This window comes from Erpetoichthys calabaricus, chromosome 10 (genome assembly GCF_900747795.2).
Source record: "Erpetoichthys calabaricus chromosome 10, fErpCal1.3, whole genome shotgun sequence".
Lineage (NCBI taxonomy): Eukaryota > Metazoa > Chordata > Cladistia > Polypteriformes > Polypteridae > Erpetoichthys > Erpetoichthys calabaricus.
This window is the reverse complement of record NC_041403.2, coordinates 20,465,567-20,489,289: the sequence shown is the minus strand read 5'-3', so window position 1 is coordinate 20,489,289 and position 23,723 is coordinate 20,465,567. Positions and strand designations below refer to the sequence as shown.

Genomic DNA, 23,723 nt, shown 5'->3' with positions numbered 1-23,723 from the left:
GGAGCGCCCGGAGGAAACCCACGCAGACACGGGGAGAACATGCAAACTCCACACAGGGAGGGCCCGGGAAGCGAACCCGGGTCCCCAGGATTCTCATTCATTTAACTTGCAAACAAATCACTCGATTCTTATTGTTTTGATTAGCAAACGAGTCTCATGATTCTCATTCATTTGATTTGTGATGAAATCTTTACCTGAAAACAAGTCACAAGAATCTCAATTATTTGATTTGTGAACTGAATCATTACCTGAGAACGAGTCACACGATTCTTGTTCATTTGACTCAGAAACGAATCACTCGGTTTTTGTTAATTTGATTCATGAATGAGTCTCACAATTCTCATTCATTTGATTTGTGAAGAATTCATTACCTGAGAATGAGTCAAATGATTCCTTTTCATTGGATTTGTGAACTGAATATTACTTGAGAACAAGTGACATGATTCTCATAGATTTGGTTTGTGAGCTGAATCATTTTCAAGAATTAGTCGCATGATTCTAATTCATTTGTTTTGAGAACTGAATCATTACATTCATGAACTGAATCATTGCCTGAGTAAAGTTATACGGTTCTTGATCATTTGATTTGTGAACTGAATCATTACCCGAGAATGAGTCACATGGTTCTAATTTATTTGATTTGTGAACTGAATCATTACCTGACAACATGTTGGACAATTGTCATTCACTTGTGATTCTGTAATATAATGACTTATATCCATTACGCATCTTAAATATGGGGCGGCAGGGTGGCATAGTGTGTAGCGCTGCTGCCTTGCAGTTAGGAGACCCGGGTTCACTTCCCGGGTCCTCTCTGCGTGGAGTTTGCATGTTCTCCCCGTGTCTGCTTGGGTTTCCTCCCACAGTCCAAAGACATGCAGGTTAGGTGCATTGGTGATTCTAAATTGTCCCTAGTGTGTGCTTGGTGTGTGGGTCTGGCACCTTGCCCGGGGTTTGTTTCCTGCCTTGCACCCTGTGTTGGCTGGGATTGGCTCCAGTAGACTAGGATATAGAGGGTTGGATTATGGATGGATGGATCTTAAATGTGCTGTCATGCTTTATGCACTGAAACAGGACAATGTCATATGAATTACCATCTTGTTAAATATATAATTAATTACATATAAATAAATTATATATAAGTATACATATATAAATTAATGCAATGTGATCAGATGGGACTGAAAACAAAACAGGACTTCACATATTAATCAACATCTAATCCTATAAATTACAATTACAATCCTATAAAAGAATTGCTTTACTTTAACACAGAGTTCCAAGGAATCCTATCAGTAATGAATCAAAAATGTCCAAGAATCAAAATGTCCATTACTAATTTGAATACCTGAAAAACAAAAACTAATAAAACTTTAAGTATAATAACAAAAGTCATTATAAAATAATCAATTTTAAATGAAACCAATATTTAACGAATGCACTTCATTTTGTCTGGTGGAGAAGGAAGGGTTGCTTTTGTGATGTTGCGTTTATCGCTAGTAACTCACCATAAATCAGCTTCCATAATCACAAAAAAACTTTCAGCACACACAGAAAAATGAGTCTGCTAACCATCTTTAACTTTTCTGTTTTAAACACTGCAAAGGTGTTGGGATCATCAGAAACGGTTTAATACATTTCTGTAAAGGAGTCGTTTCTTATGCAAATATACGAACTACATGCGAATTTTGAATTCTGTGACATTGTAGCTTTACCGCAATTGAACAATTATTCATAACATAGGGACCGTGCTCCGCAAAATGGATAGATGGATGGATAGTCTTGCACATTGAAAAAGTTAATCAATACTGACAGCTAAAACACTGCTTAACTGTAATTTTTCGTGCATTTATCTGTTTAAATGTAATGGTTTTACCTTAAATGATGTTAGTTTGGTTTATTGTGAAAATATATAGTTTATGTAATATATTTATGAGATTTTTTAACAGTGTACGCCGACGATGATGCTGTATTATAACTCTGATGCGCATACCCGAAGGACACAATTTTTAACAAAACGTTTATAGTTTAAAGATACGTAACTTACCTCAAATAATCCTTATTCTATTTCTAATACAGTATAAATAACTGATTAATAGATTTGTGTTAAATTCAACTGTATTGCTAGTGTTAACGATTAAGATCAATCTGATGTTAAAGATGGCAGAATTTAAAGTGCTTACTCTATTATTTGTACGCATATTAACAGTTACAAATGGTCTACACATCTGAACTTTATTTGACGCTTAAATGATTGACAGCTCGGCCACTAGTGATTTCATCTTTACATGACTGCAAAGTTATTTACGGTGCAAGGCTGGCTCGTGTTTTGTGCCCAACACTGCCCGCTAACTGCAACCCTGAACTGAAGAGCGCAAGAAGCAAATCGATTATTATTATTATTTAATATTCCAATAGAAGTAGCTCGATGAATAAACATTTGTTATTTTATGCAATGCACACATTTTCTTCGTTACAATGATTCGATATAGCGCCTTACCGACGTCTACAGAAGCGCAAAAATTTTCTCTCGTTTCACCCCTCCGCCATTTGCTTTGCGTTTACTAGTAAAGCGCACTTTCACAATCCCAGGCGGACTCCACATGGTAACAGACCCGGTCGGCGACTACGTGCTTGTCACAGTCGACCGCTAGCTTAGTTTCAGCATCCGGACAGTCCGGCTCATGATGACAGATGTGAATGATCTCCAAAGGAATCTCCCCATAACTAGAATTTCCGTACATCCAGCTCATTAGTTCTGCTGCTGATGCGTTGTCTTCATCTGTTTTCGGTGTTCGGTCACAGAAAGCCCAAATTATACCGCAAAAATAAATGAAAAACGAAGCCATGACGACACACATTAAAGAATAGGACTCGATCATCGCCTCGGTCACTGAGGACACCATTCTTAACTGTTCCAAAGACACTGTTATTATTCCAATTAGTGATGCTGCATCAAAGCAGGGTGCTCCAGCTGCCCCTGCTCCAGTACGCACCTATGAGTGAGTCGGCACGAGCCAGTCAACTTCTGCGCAGTAAGAAAGTTCACTTTCACGCACTTTTTCATTTATTTATTTATTTGTTTGTTTACCTTATGCAGAGGGCAATAAAAATGCCACAGCCAATCCTGTTTTTTTTTCTTTCACCTACAAATTTAATCAGGGCTGCAGTTGGTATTGCAAACCTATGCATGCTGAACTCAGGTGAATCTATACTTCACAAGAATTTAGTCAGTTTCCTCTATTTCTAGACGCAATTATCTTTAAGTTTAAGTTTAAATTTGTCTTACATGCATAGTTTAGACCAGCATACAACACATCACCACTCTCAAGGACACAATGACCGACAAGTGTGAAACTATACTGCTCAAAAAATGATGGCAACACTTAATTATCACAGTCTAACACCAAGTCAGTTAACCTTCAGAGATATCAATCTGTCTTATGCATAAGGGATTTTGAATCAACTTCACCTGCTTTGGTGCAAATGAAAGTGAAAACAAGTGACCTGGAGAGGCAACAGTATCGAAGGATTCCAGTCTTCGTCTCAGGTCACCGGATAGCGCTCATGTCTCGCAACCATATAGTAAAACAGGAAGCACCAGGATTCTAAAGACTTGGATCTTTGAAATTTTGCAAAAATATCAGGAGCTCCACACACCCCCTTCCCGCAACCTCATGACCCCCCCATGCTCTCCCAATCCATCTACTAACTTCATAGGAGAAGAGTCACCAGAGACATGAATGTTGCTGCCGAGGTAAGTAGATAGATAGATCTTTATTGTCATTGTCACTTTTACAAAGGAACAACGAAAGTGAAGGTGCAGTCAACTCGGTGTGAGGCATAAGAGTTAAAATAATAAGAAACCGAATCGTAATAAAAGTACTTTACAAAATTTACAAATTGCTCTTGTTATATATACATATTGCACTGGTTAAATATACAAATTGCACTGGTTGACTTCAAAGTCAAGTCAAAGTGAACTTTATTGTCATCTCAACCATATACAAGTATACAGATAGACGAAATTGCGAAGCTCAGGGTCCACAGTGTAACAACATGATGTGCAAATAATAATTTAAAAATAGAATTAAAATTTAAATTAAAATTAAAACACAAACAAGACATAGTGCAAAGACAAGACAAAGAAGTAGCAGCAATATTGATGTGTAAGATATGTAATATAATAAATAAATAATAGATATAGATAATACAGAAATTATCAGTGTATGATAATAGTTGTTTAAGACATGTATAAACAATGACAGGTCAGAATGTTTCACAGCAGAAGGATAACAAGAGTGTCAAAATCCTTAAAGGTCAGTATGAGATTTTCAGTTCTTTTCTACCTGCACACTCGTCTTTGCAGGACAGTGGCTCACATGTGTAAAAGTTCTGTTTTTAGAGGTGGTTGAGGCTGTGTGGAAGGTCCCGGGGGCAGCCTGGTGATAAGGAGTCTAACAGCTTGGGGGTAAAAACTCTCCTGCAGCCTGGCAGATCTGGCTTTGATGCTGCAGTATCTTCTCTTGGATGGCAGAAGTGTGAAAAGTCAATGTGAGGGGTGTAAGGGGTCCTGCACAATGCTGAAGGCCTTGCAGACACTGCGTTTGTAAAATATGTCCTGTAGTGAAGGGAGAGGTACCCCAATAATGTTCTAAGCTGTCTTCACTATCTTTTGCAGGCACTTGCGGCCGGATATGTTGCAGTTGCCGTACTAGACAGTGATACAGCTGGTCAGAACACTCTCAATGGTGCCTCTGTAGAACATGGTGAGGATGGAAGGGGGAAGACTTGCTCGCTTCAGTCGCCTCAGGAAGTGTAGTCTCTGCTGGGCTTTCTTGATTAGTGATGAGGTGTTATGTGTCCAAGTAAGTTCCTCAGTTATGTGCACACCGAGAAACTTGGTACTCCTAACAGTCTCCACATGTAAACCGTTGATGCTGAGTGGGATGTGGGCAGGACATGATTTTCTGAAGTCCACGATTATCTCTTTTGTCTTGTCGACTTAAGTTCTATATTACATATTTAGAGAATGATATGGAGCAGTTTTATTCTGAGTTGAGGGCCATGATTGATTTTGGATAAAAGCTGTTTTTAAGGCGGTTTGTCCTGGTTTTCATTGCTCTGTATCTCTCGCCTGATGGCAGAAGCTGGAAGAGGCAATGACCGGGATGTGATGAATCCTGTGAAATGTCTATTGCTTTTTTGTGGCATCTGGAAGTGTAGATTTGTTCCAGAGTGGGGAGGGTACAGCCAATTGTTCTCTCCGCTGTCCTGACGACCCTGTGGAGCGCTTTTCTTTCTGAGGAAGTGCAGCTGCCGTACCACACACACAGTCTGTATGTGAGCACACTCTAGATGGAACAGTGATAAAAGGCAAGGAGTAGATTTTTGGGGAGATGGTTCTTTCTGAGGATTCTCAGAAAACACAGTCTCTGCTGCGCCTTCTTTAGCAGCTCCTTGGTGTTGGCGCTCCAGTTCAGGTCATCCTCCAGTTCAATGCCCAGAAACCTGAACCTGAGTGGCTGGATGTCAGTTTTGTTTTTTCTAAAGTAAAGTAAACCTCTCAGCAAGGACAACATTCTCTTTGCAGACAGACACACTGCTGATGGCTGTGCCCAAGAGGTCATTAAAGGCCTGGATTTTGAGTTTTTATCCAAAATAGTCGCAAGCCCAGACACTCAGACTCCTAGCTCAGTCTCTCGAAAGCCCCAATCAGAGCCTCCATTGACTACACGAAGATCACAGCATGATCAACTAAGTCAAGATCAGTGAATCTCTCTTCATCAACGGATGCCCCAGATGGGCAAAAATGGCAAATATATCAATTTAAAATTAAATCTTCAACAAAATAAATTGTGCAGAAAATGAAGAGGTCTGAATACTTTCTGAATCCATTGTAGGTGAGTACATAGCATACTTTAAATATTTTTATCATATCTCAGGCTAGGGATCTACACTGGCAACAAATCCCGTAAACACCAGAAGTGACTCTACTCTGTTTGGCCCTTGAGCGAGGCTCTTAACCTGCAATTGCTCCATCCTGGGTATGAGGTTAACTTGCATCCAGGCTTGCAAGCAGGTCCTCCAATTTTCAGGGAAAACCTGGGGGTTGGTGGCAGGACTGGCACTCCAGCCACTGTGAAGAACCTCACACTGCTCCGCTCCATTTGAACTAGTGTGAATGTGAGGTGTCATCCATTGCACGGCTGCGCTCAGGTCCTAATCTGGGACCCTGAGGTGGTCCATCATGTGGTGGATGCGTAAACGTGCTGTATCAGCACATGCTCCAAACCTCTCTTTCTCTCTTTTAAATACTGTCCAGTCATTTTATATCAACAAGATTTGTATAGCAGAGTTGGTTCAGTGGTCATCATTAATTCCTAACCCAGCAAAAACAAATTGACATTGGGCCAGTGGCAGCCCAATGTGGGCAGCAAACAATGGCCCAATTGGGATTTGCAAATCGGGGCAACGTTAGCACCAAAACACTGGCACAAGTGTGGACAAACAGACGGGGAGCCCAAATTTCATCATGAACCTGAAAAAACGTTCATACCTTACTAATCCATCCATCCATTTTCTATACCCACTTATCCAAGGTAGGGTTGCTGGGCACCTGGAGCCTATCCCAGCAAGCTGTAGGCTCAGACAGGAACAACCCCAGGACAGGGCAGCAGCATACTCTCTCTCTCTCTCACACACACACACACACACACCACCAGTGCATTTAACCTGCATGATTTTGGACTGGGGCGGCACGGTGGCGCAGTGGGTAGTGCTGCTGCCTCGCAGTTGGGAGACCTGGGGACCCGGGTTCGCTTCCTGGGCCCTCCCTGTGTGGAGTTTGCATGTTCTCCCCGTGTCTGCGTGGGTTTCCTCCCACAGTCCAAAGACATGCTGGTTAGGTGGATTGGCGATTCTGAATTGGCCCTAGTGTGTGCTTGGTGTGTTTGTGTGTGTCCTGCGGTGGGTTGGCACCCTGCCCGGGATTGGTTCCTGCCTTGTGCCCTGTGTTGGCTGGGATTGGCTCCAGCAGACCCCCGTGACCCTGTGTTCAGATTCAGCGGGTTGGAAAATGGATGGATGGATGGATTTTGGACTGTGGGATGTAACCAGAGCACATAGAAAACATGAAAACTCCACACAGGGGAGGTGAACCCTGGTCTCCTTACTGTGAGTCGCTGCAGTCCTAAAACTGCATCACACCTTACTGGTCCTTTCCTTGAAACTTTTATTTTAGTGTTTTGTCTTTTTTATCAATTCAATTTTGTGCAATTATTAAGATTTACAAAAAAACACAACACTAATGTAACTTTAAACTATTTATTTACCCTGACTCTAAAGGTCAAACAAAAAGACACTTTCCCCTCCTGGATTAATAAAGTCGGTTTACATATTTGCAGCTGGAGATCCACAAAGGGAGAAGATGAATCACGTATCATAAGGTAGTTTTTATTCCTAAGCTTTCAGTCCCTGCCAGAAACCGTCATCAGGGTGTAATGCTTAGACTTACAAGAATCAAAGGCAATATATAGCAAAATTAAGTGGTGGTGGTGGTCTTAGGTCAGTGTGTGAGGGGGGTAATGAGGTGGGGGTTGGGAGGAGTATTGGTCGTAAATTTTATTTATTATGAACACGTTCTTCTTAAGTTTTTATATGCTGGGTTTATGTCCAAATAATAATTCATTACATTTGTATAGCGCTTTTCTCAGTACTCAAAGCACTATCCACACAGGGAGGAACTGGGAAGCGAACCCACAATCTTCCACAGTCTCCTTACTGCAAAGCAGCAGCACTACCACGTCTGTGAATGGCGTTTTCATTTGATAGCCAAGATTCAGCCAGCTATCAGAATAGCACACAAGCCTTCGAACAATCTGCGCACAGCCCTTTTCAATGCAAAAAAACAAGAAATCAACAGCAGAAACACGAAACGCAGTTTATAGCATTCCATGCAGTTCTTGCCCAGCGGTATACATAGGACAAACATCAAAAAGAATTGCAACTCGCATACAGGAACATCGCAACGCCATCAGAAGGAAGGACTCACGATCACTGATCTACACGCATACTAAATCAACTGGACATACATTTAACTGGGACAATGTACAAGTAAGATTTAAGGCCAGTGCTAAAAGTGCCAGAGAACTGGCTGAATCTTGGCTATCAAACAGAAACGCCATTAACAGACATTTGGACATAAACCCAGCATATACAAACTTAAGAAGAACATGTTCATAATACTCCTCCCAACTGATATATATATATATATATATTCCCTTGCATTTTTGGTGCTAGACCAGCCTTTTTTTGTTTTGCTGGTGTTACAACCCTGAACATGGAAACATTGCCAATAAAACTTTACAAATGATGCAATTTTAGCCAATATAAAAACAATACTTTTTTGAAGTAATTGAAATTGTTATCTACTAATTTACTGCATTACTTACTCTGCAACAAAATCCAAAAGTGGGAAGGTATGGGGTAGTGACAACATCAGCCAGCCTTGCCAAACCATCATTAGATCAATGACGGAATTCCTGAATTTGTACTGCCAACTGTTTTGGGCCACTAGGGGACCTTGGTTAAGGGGGCCCCTGTAGCAGCCCCCCACATTGGGCCTGTGCGGTACTTAATTGGGTTTTTCTTAGCCTAAACTGGGGGGGTTAACACTGTGTGCATGTTTGCTGGGTTCAGATTCCGGCCAGTGCTTTGTGACATGCATGTTTTTCCCAACGTTGAGTGGGTTTATCTCTGGGTTCACCTTTTTTCTCCTACATCGCAAAGTCGAGGTCGTTATTAATTTTTCATCTCCGTATGATTAACTGTTTGCTTTTTTGTGTGTTTGCCTTTCTACTGAATGGCGTCCCGTCCAGTGTTTGTTCGAACCTTGAGCCCATTGCTACAATGAATAAAAATGTATTAGCTGTACATACTGACTGACTGTGGCGGGCTGGCGCCCTGTCCTCGGTTTGTTTCCTGCCTTGCACCCTGTGTTGGCTGGGATTGGCTCCAGCAGACCCCCGTGAACAAACAGTTAAAAACTTTGATAACAACCCACCTTCCACTGTAATAGAAAAGCATATTATTGGTGTATTTGGCTTTTGAGTTCGTAATTAGTTGTTCTAAGTAACATTAAACATTTACCGGATGCTCAGATGGCAGGTCATTATTTATCTTAAAATACATTTAAGTTAATATAAGTAGTGCTCACATCAACGTCTTAGAAACACACGCTATATATAAGTCTGGAGCAATCCAAAAAGATGTAAAAAAAAATACTACGCTTTTCACACACTTTACAAATGCTTGAAAAATACAGGATTTATTCCAAAATATACCTCAACGACACTCTGCATGCCCCACTAAATTATACATAAATACGCATAAATGACCCGTTTAGTCACATCTGTAGTAACGCATCAGTTCACGTGTACCTGCAAAAATCTGTTGATGTCCGGCTGTTTATTTGGGCGCTTGATGAAGTACACTAATTTAACTCTTTAATAACTTGACTACAAATCACACTAGAATACCAATCGAACATTTCATGCAAAGAACTATGGCTGTTGTAGTTCTTTTTTAAACTCTAATAATTCCGATCCGTTTACAGTACAACCCAAGCATACACTACATCCCCCAGAATACCAGGCGCTTGAAGTCCCGGATGTCTATCCCACCGGAAGAGAAGACAGTCTCTTTCCCGGCCATCTTGTGGCAGCAATCAGCGAGCTGTTCGCTTCAAGCCTCGTAGAATCGGAGGAAAATCCCGTTAAAGGGGCGTCATCATGCCCGGACATCTGCAAGAAGGCTTCGGCTGTGTCGTAACCAATCGGTTCGACCAGTTATTTGACGACGAATCTGATCCTTTTGAGGTTTTAAAGGCGGCAGAAAACAAGAAGAAAGACAGTGCCGCTTCTGGTCTCTCCAAGACTGCCGCGCAAGCCGCGAAGCAGCCTAAAAAGGAATCTCAAAAGGATAGGAAGAATCCTCTACTGGACAAAAAGGAAGAAACGCAGCCCCCCGTACCCCTTAAAAAAGAAGGTAAACTTCGCGTGCGCTCATAGCACCGTGAACTCACGGATCGGTGACAGTGATGTGCTCAACCCCCCATGAGGTCAAAACATGGTTGCTAGTAATGAACCAGAAAGAGAGCACGCGTTTCAGGTGAACTCTCTGCGAAGAGGCCTGAATGTTTTGGTGAGAATATATATAACAGAAAACATGAAAATATTTTTCCCCGGCATGTACAAGGTATGCATTTTATGAGAGAGTTAAGTCGGTTGCATCGTCCCAACAGTTAACTGCGCAATTCACTTACGGTGTGGAGTGCTTCGGAAGTAAAGCCAGTGGAGAAAATTGTAAACCTGATATTTGTCGGTACAAAGTAGTGCAGAGACAGCGGATGTAGTCCGACTTGTATGTGGAAACCGCGTGGTTAGTTTGGAGGAGCCGGGGGCGGGTAGAAGTGGTTAACGATCTGTCAGTGTGCTGTGTGTAGAAGGCCGTCCCACATCTTTATCTTGCACGTTTGAGCCGATGTCGCTTTGCCTTCTGTATTTCCTTGATTGTCCGATCCATGTGCAGAATGGTACACGTGCAAAGCAAGAATGTTAATGAGAAATGGAAGTGCCGTGTTCTCTCGGGCACTTGACTGGGCTTGAGGCCTTCGCCCGCTACCCAGACTCTCATTGCGATCTGACGGTGGCGGTTGGTGCGTAGAGATGTGATATCAATGCTGCGCAGTTGCGAAGTAAGTTGAAACGTAGGATGAATGTGCACAAGGAAAACTGGCGTGCGATCAGCTACATAGCACTCGGGAACGTTGACGTCTTACCAAGGCAGAGCAGGCCGCTCTTCTATTGTAACTTCTATGCGTTTTGGGTGCAGCGCCCACGTGGTTGCTACCTTCGCTTGCGAGGGGCTTGGCCATCAAATTCTAGCGAATAAGGGCGTGTTTGGAGTTGGCCAAAACAAGATCTGCCCTTGAAGGATTTACGCGCCTTTAATAGTTTACCAGATCGGACGCAATCGAAGTCGTTGGAGAAGGACACCACATTGATTAAAAGATCTAGACATCATCTCTACCAGTCAGCGGAAAAAAGACAGCAAACTTAATCAAAATTATACAAAGGCTTTTCTTCCGTAAAAAGTGGAGAGGGGGATGTTTTCTTTTTTAACTTGTCCTGGGTGAGGGTTCAAACTAGAAAGCGTCCTGGTACAGTGTTTCTCCAACTGTTTTATTCTGAGGCTCCCCAAGCTAGAATCAGTAACTTTTATTCCACCGTAATCGGTGTACTGGAATTTAAGTTGGTAGTTAGTTTTAATTTAATTGTCAACAAGTGGAAATTAGCTTTGATGAATGGATTTCAGCAACATACAAAAACACTTTTCTATATGCAATAATGAAATAAAATACAAATTAGTATCATGTTCAAGAATATTGTTTTTATTGTATACAAGCAGAAATACTTGTGAATGCTTTGGTGAATATAATTTTTTATATTTAATGTTCCCATTTCGTGTTGTGCATTTTGTTTGTGCTTTACAACTCTGTTTTAGTACATACAGTATAATTACCAAGGACGCACCAATGCCTTAATTTTGTATGTTTTTCTCAGTTTTCCAAGTAGAACTGGATAAGGCTACTTAAAGAAAATTGTTTTAACAATTAATAATGATTTGAAATAAGTTTTTTTTCTATGCCACCTGCTGACTTACCATTTCAAGACCCTGATATACTGTTCAAAAGGTCTTAATGTCAAATTATGCAAGACGTTGAACTTTTTAAGGTTCCCCCTTGTTTTTGTTCCTCTAGACCCTAAAAACCCAAATATTTAGTTCATTTCTGGACAATATTTTTTTATAAGAAATTATATACATAAGAGATTAATCTAATAAGTGTCTTCATCAGAAGGACTTGCAAGTTGTGTATGCCATGTTAAATGACCCCAGTGACTCACCCCCCTAATGAGATATGAGAGGTCAAAGTTACTCCTTTTTACAGAACATTGAAAAATAGGGATCGGTAATAAAGGCCTTTGGAATAGCATTTTATGCTATTTTGAGGTTGCTGATGTTTTTTTATATTTAATTCCTATTTGGTGGTGCTACCTCTCAAAGAGCCACTCCAAGAAGGTTCAAAATGACAAATTTCAAACATAATCATGTGGTGTATCATTTTAGACTTGTTTACAAGGTCAGTAATTACTAATGCTATTGTTGATCTTTTAAAAGAAATCTAGCCATCTATCAATATTTCTATTACAGTCAAGAATATTTAGACTTGAAACATTTATTTTAAAGCAAACATTTTAATATTTCAAATATTTGATGCCACTGTTCTTGTTTATTATGTACTTCCTGTAACAGCCCAAATTAGGGAGGCTTAGAATTAAGACTTTCTCCATCTGGCAGGTGAAATGACTGGCACATGGTCACACTGTTAGAAAAGCAGGATGTGAACCCACAACTTCAGGGTTTGTAGTTCAAAGTCTCAACCATTTTGCTACGCTGAATAATCGTACATTAATTATAATAGAGATGGGCAAATGAAAGTGTGTGTACAAGTGTATTCACACATGTATTTACCTACATAGACACACTCTTACACCTTCGTGCAGTATATGAAAAACAACACAAATACCGCAAGAAGGACATGTTAGGGCTATGGCTCTGTGAAAGAAACTGTTTAGGTGTCTAAGTATTAGTTTTAAATGACCTGAAGTGTTTACCAGAGGGGAGATTTTGGATCAAGTGATGATCTGGGTGAGAAGAGTCCGTGGTGATCTTTTTGACATGGTTTATGACACTAGATCCATACAGGTCTGCTACAGGAAGAGCACAGCCAATTTTCTCAGCTGACCTCATAATTAGGTTTAATTTATTTTTGGAGTGCACCACTGCTGAATCAGGCAACAATGGACAGTGCAGTCACACTTTGAATTATAGCTGGGAAATGTTTTGTTTCTTTAATTAGTATTAAAGGTTCACAGATCCTTATAGCCGGTCCCCTCACAATAAATTAAAGGAAAACAAATTTTTAATATTTTTTAACAAGTGGCATCGAGCTTTAGGTAACTGCTGGTGTAAAACTAATCCCGTCCAAACAGGGCTTTCAAAACATACATTTACTTTTGTACTGAGGCTAAGTTCTACTTTTAGTTGGATGCAAGATAAATAATTCCTATTAATTTTATAGCACCTTTCCAATGTTCAAAGTTGTTTACAGAAATTCAAAATGATAAATTGGGAAAAAGCAGAAAAACAAATCAAATGCACAGGTGTGGATACTGAATAATATTGGCATAACACACTAAAAAGATAAATACAGGAAACATAATAACCGGAATAAAAATACAACATACTACAAGAAACCATTGACAAATCACATACTATGTGACAGAAATGCAAATCATCTTTATCATTTGGAAAGAGAGGGTAAACTGAGAGAGGGTCAGATTGTCTGGTAAGTTAAATGCCTTCTTCAACAATTGAGTGTAAAGATACATTTTAAAACAATGGATTGAGTCACCTGATTTAATTTACCAAGTTAGAAAATATGGGTGCAGTAGCAGTGTAGGCTTTGTCACCTACAGAGCACAGGTTAGTTTGGGGCAAACAAGATTGCCGAAACTGGTGGATTTTATTGGGCGAACGGGAGCATAGTGATAGAGGTGGCTACTGATTTTAATCAGGTGCAAGGCCATTTAAATCTTTTAAGACAGTAATATTTTATATTGTATAAGACACAGGCAGCTGTTGAAGATGAAGTATGAATGTTATGTGCAAGCTGTTGTGGTTCTGGATAAGGTCTCTTGCAGAGTTTTGAACCACCTGCAGCTGTGATAACAGATTCGTAGGGACACCTGCCATTAGAGTAACAGTACTTGATGTGGGATGTAATAAAAGCATGGATAAGTTTCTGTGCATCAGAAATGAGAGGAATAAGTGAATATGGGATATGTTGCAGAGGTAGAAGTAAGGAGTTTTTTTACTGTGATTTATGTGGGTAGAAAACCGAAGGGCACTTTCCTCCAGGAATAGTGTGGAAACCGGGGGTTGGGGCTTTGCTAAACAGGAAATGAAAAGATGGCTTGTTGGAGCCTTCAGGGAACTTTTGGTCCTCCTATCCCTCAGGGCTACCCTTTCAGCTCCTAGACTTATCAAATAAAACGGCCAATTCCGTGGTCCCACAGTTTGATAGGCACTTTCTTAGTATGTGACTGTTTTAACTAGAGGAAAAGTTAACTGGAATAGATGACATACTGACGTGTTTGTCATGTAGAATTGTTGTAAGGGAGGTTATTGAATATTTTTCAAAAACATATGTTGGTACATGTAATAAGATGTACGTACAGGTCAGAATAGTTGTAAACAGTACGGAGAGTAGGCAGAATTGTGGAGTGAGGAAAAACATGAATTTGACTTCATAAGAAGTGCATGTCGATAATAGATCAAGTAGGATCATGTATGGACAAAGCCAGGATTATCCACAGAAAGGACTGGACAAAAGACCATGGCTGGACTATACATTCACCAAAGATTAAGTTTGGAGTGGCTAGGGGGTTGTACTGTGTATGTGAAAGAGTGGTAGTGGTGAAGCTAAGTGCATTAATTTAAAGTGACCTTATCAGTTGATTTAAGACCAACCATTCTGTTTTGCAGAGAATATTTAAATACCCACAAGAAGAAGCAACCAATACTTAACTTAACACTAGAGACGTAACACAGTAAATTCTACAGTTAGTGGTTGTGCTTGCACTGACGAATGTTCTTTTGAATACAGTTATGCACAGAAGTGATTCCTGATCGATTTTGTTTGTTGACTTTGCGTATGGTAAAAAAGTAACCTGTTTAAACTTTGTTATAATTTATCTGTTGAGTTGTAACTTGCAATGTGGTTGGAGCTGTCATCTCCACTAAGTTGCTGTAAAACTTTGAATGAGTGACTTAACCTGCTCCCAGCCATACTGTGCAAAATTGAGCATGCGGTCATAATGTTATGATTTTTGAGTTGCTTTGAATAAAAGTGTCTTTAAAACAAATGTTAAGTATACAAGACCCAACAGTTGACCTCCTTTTAAGTGTTTCAAATTAAAGGGTGGCATTTGGTGCACTAAAGAATGTTATGGGAGAAGATTGAACAGGTGCACAGGCGAGCAGCTGCTAAGACCTGGTTTGGTGCTTTGCCTGAGGCAGTTTTTGGTTACCCTTGGCTATTTAAAAAGCTTATGCTATTTAGTCTATAAATAAATTCTATCTTAATTTAAAAAAAAAAAAAGTTAGGCAGGTTGTAGTTTATACTTCAAAATTCCCTCTGGGTGAAAGTACTGTTTGCTGCTCCTAGCTTAATTGTAAAGGTTTTGTTTTGCTTTTTCTTTCTGTTTGCTGATGTACTTGTTAAGAGTTCAGGCTTTGTTGCTTTCTAGAAAATGTGGTGTTAGTACAAATAATGAGACGTTGTGATACATTAATTTTCTTAAACAGTGCCAACCAGAGTTCCTCTACATTGGTTCTACATTTATGCTACATTCAGCTGCTTAATTTAATGTTAACCAGTGTTGTCATCTGGGGGTCAGTTCTTGCTTTTAATTGAGTTATAAATTTAACACATTTTTTCCCATTCTTGAGCATGGAGACTTGTCTGCAGTATCTAAGTTACATTTCTGAGGGTTACATTAAAAGCTTTTTCATGAAAAAGTTTCATTGGACAGTTCCTCCAACCCTTGCTTATTGTCTCCTTTAACAATGAACAGAATTAAGTGCAAATTAGATGGACTAAATTGGGCAACTTTAAGGATGTTCAGAATTATTAAGAGCAAAAACTGGAAAATAGTATTTTAGCATATAAAACATTTAATTTTACTTATCCTAAACCTGTATTTCTCACATTAAAAAGAAAACTGGGTTTAACTGTTTTAGGGCTAATTTTTTTTTGTTTCTTTTCTCCCAGGGCTGAATATTTTTCCAAAAACTAACATTTTTAAAAAAGAACACAAAGCAATTGTTTAACATATCAAATCAACAAAAAATATTTACTTTTGACAAATGTTACTGTCTTGCATGTTGTATGAGCCTGCATACTCTGATTTCACATACATATCACATACATTTTACACAGCAAAGTCTGATCTCGCTCAAAGCAGCCAATTTCAGTCATTGCCACATTGCACTCCTTACAATACGTGTTGCTTTGATGCCTATTTTTCAATTGTCTGTTGCTGCACTTTCTCACATATATTGTTAGTGTGTACTGTAGAGAGACAAGTCACCCATTTGCCATCGTGCCATGCCACTGCCACCAAGTTTTCTGCCAGCATGAAAACCGTATTGTCACCTCTTTTCATCTTCTGAAACTTTATGAACTTTATGTATGGCATTATAGCCTGGCTCACCCCATGGGATTTGCTTCTGTTTATTACAGAAGTGAATAAAACTTTGCAGCAGCACGTACCTAAGCCACCAGGGGACAAAACACGTTTGGATCAATGCTCCCTGAAGTTATATCACCAATTCTGTCCCATCTCTATTTGTAATGCCACAGCGCTCTTCATCTTGTCTTTCGTTGTGGGTTTCCACTTTGAAAAACGAGAATGCGATGCAAACGCAGCCTGCGATTCAAAAAAAATCTCTGCCTACCTGTTTGTCTCGTCTGACAGTAGCTGAAAAGCAGCATCAGGAGAGAGCAGCCTGAAGTACAGCAGCTGGTGATCTGTCGTGTCCAACAGCAAGCCATGCCGTCTTGTAAACTCCGGTAGCCAGATCAGCTCTCAACGGATCAATGTCTGTGTATTTATCCCATGCGAACCTTGCCGTAGATGCATCGGTTGCGCGAAGGCACGCAACTGGCAGCAGATCCGCTGGCGCGGCATCGGCTGGTGTCTGATCAGCTGATGCCTGCTTCTAACTCTCTTGCTCGATCTCCTGATCACTGCCAATAAAGTCCGATTCTGAAAAATCAAGAGTCCGACTCCGCGATAATGCGCATAATGCGAGTGTTTTCTTTTCTGCACTTGCTTCGCTGCCTTTTCACATGTCGGTGCCATCTTGCCTGTTTACATTTCGCAACTCACGCACACGCAATGTTTATTTGCCGAGTCAACGAGTCTAGCATTCCTCCAAGCACAGAGGGAATGCCTGTGACGTGACAGTGAGATTTGTCGCCATTAACAGCTGATTGTCGCCCTTTATCCCTGGATGTCGACTTTTGTCGACATTCGCCTTCAACCCCTCCTGTCGACAAAAGTCGACATCCGCCCTAAAAGAGTTAATACTTTCAGAAACAAGAAGCCTGCTCAGATAAGGTCTGTGGAATGTCAGACTTTCTTTTGAGTAGTAATTGGCCAACACAACAATCGGCTGCAACAAAATCTCTCTAGACTACTTTTAAACATGGCCTTAACTAATTTCCCATTCCTGCCTGTTTTTTAATTTTACAGGAAATTGTTCAACAGAAAGCAATATAAAAGGAACATTTTACAACATTAAAAGAATTATTTTAACAAGGAAATGTGTAGTATAAATATATTATTGAAAGACACTAAAGTGTTTAGTTTTTTGATTTATTACAAAAATCATGCTCACGAAGAGTAGAAAAAAAATGCTTAAAACAGTAGGGCAGACATTTGCTTTTTCAGTTGTGATTTTGTTTTAACCAGTTTCTCACTTACAAGGCAATTATTGTTTGTAGTGTTGCAAAGTTTTTTTTGCATTAATTTTAGTTTAATTTGTAGTCAATATTTATATTAATAAAGTATCTATTTATGACACCTTTGCATTTATCCTTTAAACACAGTTTTATAACTGCAAATGGACAGTGAGATATTAAATGAAGGAAATCAACAGCCCACAAGCTAGCTTCGTCCTGTTTTCACCTGTAGAGTGTTTCTGGATTTTATTAAAATATTTGGAAAAACATGAGAGACAAATTGAGTACTGAGAAACATTTATATTTTTGATGACCACATCAAAAAATGAGAAATCCTCAAAATTCAAAATATCTGACAAGGCGAAAGGGAAATTCTAACGCTAAGTGAAGTTAAGTAATCTGTTATGTTAACAGAAAAGAATGATTTCTAATTTGAAAATTGTGTTGGGGTAAAAATCTGCAGGCACTATGCCCATCTGGGTTATGAATAATGATTCAGGAATTTAATGAAAGGTAGAAAAGGAACAAATGACTTGATTAGGAAATTGGTAAGGACTTGATCATGGAGTCACGATTTAATCTAGATATTCTAGTCTAGTGTTGTAGCTGCTGGTTTTGTTTTCAATGAAAAATCTTTCTTATACATGAGGTCCTTGGTTAATTATCAAGACTGTTTTTAATTTAGAATTTATTGAAAATTTGCTTTACAATGCAATATTATCAGAAATGTAGATGTTTTCCAACTGTTTTACTCTTTCACCTGCTTTAGCTCGATACGAAGAGTGCAGATAAGCATATTTCCGAGGAAACATGTAGATGGTGCAAATAACAGGTCAGTAGCCAATTCTAAAACCAGACATTTTCTAATAACTGGTGTGGAGCACCAAGGGGGCGCACCAGCCACCCTACCTGACACAGATAGGCACAAGTTCAAGGCCAGCTCACACGTTTATTCCCGTGGGGAAGCCCTTTCCCTTTGCTACCCACTACAGAGAACAGTACAGAAGGAGCACAACACAGTCCTTTCTCTTTCTCTGCCACCTCCACTCCTCTCCCAGCAAGTGTTGTCCACCTCCTCCCGACTCTGGCTTCTCAAATGTACTGAGGAAGCCCCTTTTATAGGGCATCTGGAAGTGCTCCAGGTGCTCCCAGATCATCTTCAGGCAGCACTTCTAGGTGTGGCGGAAGTGCTGCAACTCAGGGCTCAGAAACTGTCCAGGTGTCCCCTGGCAGTGGCTATGGGCCCCAGCATTTTTGAGCTTCTAAGCTCCAAACCTGTGGCCCCGCTGTGAGCCAGGGGGGTTGCCCTCTCATGTTCCGGAGGAGGTATTGCCCTGAAAATGTCCTCTTCCCCAGTCCTTCCATTAGAGTGGTGGCCCGGCCCGGGCAAGGGCCCCATCGTCCACCACACTGGGTATCTAAATGTGGATATTTGAATGTTCATCAAACATTTCTTCATAAAGGGGAAACCTTTCTTCTGCTCATTTTCAAATCGATTGAAATTTTGTGAGCTTGCCGTTTAACTGGCTGCGAGCAAGGCACTGATGTGTTATTTTCTCAAAGGGAGGTTGTCCAGTTTTAAGTGTTCAAACTTGCATTGCTATCCTTTTAAACGTGGGTGTTGAAATGGGGCGAGAGATTGATCACTTTTTGACTCGGCACCTTACAGTCCCAATAAGGGACAGAGGCCTTGCATATATCTGCTGATTGTAATGAACATGAGTACAGTTAGTTCAGATGGCCATACATTTACTAACCATTGCATCCTGTTCAAGTTCGTAGTTCCACACTTACTCACAGAGAGCTTTTCAGTCATCAGATAATTTAACTTGCATGTCTTTGGCATGTGGGTCAAAATTATGTACTATTTAAGTAAAAATCAGAGCAGATTTCAAAGCATGTGATATGTTCACAACAAGAGTAAAATTTATTTAGTTTTTTAAAAATTGGCACATTGGATAGATAATTGTGTGGTGAACACATAATTCTTTAAAGGCAGATGTCTATAACAAAAACACATGTAATGTGTTAACGAAGGCACATGATCGAGCTATATGCAGTTCATAGAGAAATAGGATCGGCATATACACTGCCTGGCCAAAAAAAAAAGTCGTCACCAAAAAAAAAGGTCACACACTCTAATATTTCATTGGACCGCCTTTAGCTTTGATTACGGCACGCATTCGCTGTGGCATTGTTTCGATAAGCTTCTGCAATGTCACAAGATTTAGTTCCATCCAGTGTTGCATTAATTTTTCACCAAGATCTTGCATTGATGATGGTAGAGTCTGACCGCCTCTCTTCTTACCCTGATGCGCCCATCACTCTAGAACGGTAAATCTGGACTCATCAGACCACATGACCTTCTTCCATTGCTCCAGAGTCCAATCTTTATGCTCCCTAGCAAATTGAATCCTTTTTTTCCGGTTTGCCTCACTGATCAGTGGTTTTCTTAAGGCTATACAGCTGTTCAGTCCCAATCGCTTGAGTTCCCTTCACATTGTGCGTGTGGAAATGCTCTTACTTTCACTATTAAACATAGACCTGAGTTCTACTGTTGTTTCTCTTCGATTTGATTTCACCAAACGTTTAAGTGATCGCCGATCACGATCATTCAGGATTTTCTTCCGGCCACATTTCTTCCTCGAAGACTATGGGTCCCCACAATCCTTCCAGTTTTTAATAATGCATTGGACAGTTCTTAACCCAATTTTAGTAGTTTCTGCAATCTCCTTAGATGTTTTCTCTGCTTGATGCATGCCAATGATTTGACCCTTCTCAAACAGACTAACACAACTAACACTTCCACAACCACGAGATGTGTCTTTCGACATGGTTGTTTAAGAAATGAGAAGCAACTCATTGCACCAGTTGGGGTTAAATAACTTGTTGCCAGCTGAAAGATAATCGCCCATGCAGTAATTATCCAATAGGAGGCTCGTACCTATTTGCTTAGTTAAACCCAGGTAGCGACTTTTTTTTTTTTTTTTGGCCAGGCAGTGTATTTAAATGTATATAATTGTTTGGGGTCTTTGAAGCCAAACTAATAATCATTTGTATAATAGCATAAATATGGCAAACATAGCCAAAGCATGTGTAGTTACATGTACAGTATCTGAATAACACAGAAGCAGATGGAATGATGTCACCAACTATAAGTAATAAACTGCAGTTAGTCTGTTAGTCATTTTACCAATGCTGGATTAGTATAAAGGCAGTGCAGGTACACAGTTTTTATAAGTTGTCACACCCTTTGTATCATCAAAGAATGCAAAATGAGACAGATGGACAAGGAAGGGTTCCACAACCCATCTTCCTTCTGTCTGTGAGAATCTGCTTTGTTATAATACTTTAATTTGATTCAATTTTTTGCAAATTTTATTGATAGGGTGAAATGCAATTTGACTAGGAAGCTGTATTGAAATTTTGTTTTATCTGTAAAGTGCATTGTGATTGAGAGCAGGAGATAGCACCTAAAGTCCAGACCCTCCCCATTCCTAACCATTTTTTACAATTTCCTGAATGGTTTTAATCTTCAAGTCAGCTAAACATTTAAAAACATTTGGTTTTTATTCCCAACCCTAGTCTGGTGGGTTCCAAAAACAGTTTATGATTGGTGAGCAGTGTTATTATACAACTGTTAAGCTATACCTAAAGTCATGCCAATATCTTGTATATAAATTGGGCGTGGTTTGTCTTTGCATGTTCTACAAGTGGAGCAGTTGGATTCAGTTAAATTCATAATGTGTTTCATTATATATGTCCGCCAAACAGTAGACTTGAACTTTGAATGCATGTTAATTTGACGCAATGTTAATACTGTATTTGGCTGGACCAGCTGAACTTTACCTCCATAAGTAGTAGGAACACTTCTGGGCACTGCTTTCTTTCACCTGGAGAAGGCTAGGTAAATATGGATTTGTCAGGTACCCACTTGATATAGGAAGTACTGACATACCACAGAAGTGAAAATACAAACACATTCCAAGATGTGATGAGCAAATATGGCCAAGTTAGATGATGAACGAACAATCCTTCAATATAACATAATGTCACCTGGAGTGACTTGAAGCTAAGTTGAGATTTGAATTCAGCTGTCTTAAACATTAGTGCAACTACCATCCACAAATTATGTTATTAACTTGACACACATGCTGCTGCTTTTCTAATATATAGTGTGATTACAGATTGGTTTTTAAGGAGATTTACTTTAAGCCTGTATTATGGAATATTTAATTGAGTATTAGTTGTCATGTTTCCAAGTAGAAAATATTCCCTAAAAATGTTTTCTTATTGGCTCTTTTTGGGGATAATGATGAAATGAGTGAAGATAGTCCAGTCCTAAAATTCCCATCACTTCATATACAAGAAACATTTGTTTGGCACTAACTGTGGTATAGCTAACAAAGAAATAAAATGGAAAAAAATGCATGTGTATTTAAATCTAGAAGGTAGTGAAGGGGTGTGACTGTGTGTATGTGGTGAGGCTCGGCTGAAGTTAGTTGATTGATTTCTTACAGGTGGCTGTACAGTGTTTGTTTCTCTATTTGAACAGGTATACAGTTCAAGAGCCAAGATTTTTTTTCAGTTTTTTTTTGTCCATTTCAAATCGTGCCAAACAAAATATACACAGTATCTAAAATCTTATTGTGCTTTGAACTCCCTTTCCTTTCATGTAATAGCAGACATGGCCTATGAATAGTTCTTGTTTTAAAAGGAACAGTGGTTACTGATGTAAAATGTCTTTTTAGCCGATATCCTAATATCACAGGTTAGGAAGAGCTTGAAATGGAGCATACAGTTTACCAGAAACAGTAATAGCCTAGCCATCCTGAGCTAAATTTAAAAAAAAAATCATTGCGAGTTTGAGCTGAGTGTTAGTATTGTTAGAAATAACTCAATAGTCTCCGTAGCAAGACTATTTGTACCATCACTGTTATTTTGCCTGATTGCCACCTAAAACTTTTTCCTCCACTCTCAGCAGTCTTGAGGATCCCTTTAGATAGTTTGGGATCATACGCTGATGGCATGTTGCTGCGCCCACCACACAACAAACCACCTGGATTGGAGTGCAGCGGGTGACTTGTATTGTGATATATTCTTCAGACATCACATTAGTCTTGGACCTCCTTTTAGGGCTTATTACCTATGTCTCCATTATAGTTCACCTGATCTTCTCCAAAGCTGACAGGAAGGCCCTGCAACAGGTGGTGAAATCTGCAGCGGGGTGCCAATGATGTGCTGGGCAACTATCGCTGACCCGCAGCATATACAGTGTCTACGACAGGCTTGCAGCATCGTCAAGGATGCCGCCTCACACCCCAACCATGGACTTTTTACCCACTATCTATCCGGGGTGCACTACAGGAGACTTTGATCATGTGCCAGCATTCTAAGGAACAGTTTCTTTCATAACAGTATCACCATTATGAACTCTTAACCCTTAACAACTCAGTAGCTGACCTTTCTAAATATCAATAACGTCTTACTGTACTATATGTATATAAATATATATGATCTGTACATAAGTATTTCATATTTCTTTAGTTATTCATATTATGTAGCTGTACTTACTGATCAGTATTCATATCTATATACTCTTCCTTGTATATACTACTACTACTACCTGTAAATTCAAGTGTTATATAGATATATGTTCTCATTTGTTGTCTTGTTGCACCTTACTGTCTATTGCACTTTAATGTGCTATTTGCATCCACTGTCTCTTCCACCTTACTCTACTATTTTCACTTTCTGCTTGGCTGCTAAACTGTACTTCATTGTACCTGTACAATGCCAATAAAGTTGAATCTAATCTAATCGTCTGTATTTTGCTGCACATGCCCAAACTGCCTTACTCAACATTTGTCTTCTCACTCTGATTGCCACACCAGGTTTGCTTCATGTTTCACCTTCATTAGCCACGTCTTACACCCATACATACATAATTTGTCTTCACAAATCTTTTATAAACTTCAGTCTTTGTTCAACATGACCCCCTGAGTATCAGAAGTTCACTACTTTCTGCCAAACCACTCCATTGCTGAAAACTAAATTTATACTTGCTAGA

General features: G+C 39.7%; 1 protein-coding gene across 2 annotated transcripts in view; it reads left to right on the top strand.

Annotated features, from left to right (window-relative positions):
* The first annotated feature begins 9,688 nt into the window (after nt 1–9,688).
* Nucleotides 9,689–23,723, top strand: part of serbp1a (SERPINE1 mRNA binding protein 1a) — a 42,273-nt gene continuing 28,238 nt past the window's right edge. Inside the window, exon 1 of one of the 2 annotated variants that reach the window (XM_028810986.2) lies at nt 9,689–10,047. In XM_028810986.2, the coding sequence (XP_028666819.1) occupies nt 9,792–10,047 (256 nt within the window). In that variant the 5' untranslated portion in view covers nt 9,689–9,791. The remainder of the gene's footprint in view (nt 10,048–23,723) is intronic. The other variant, XM_028810987.2, reaches the window with a different exon arrangement.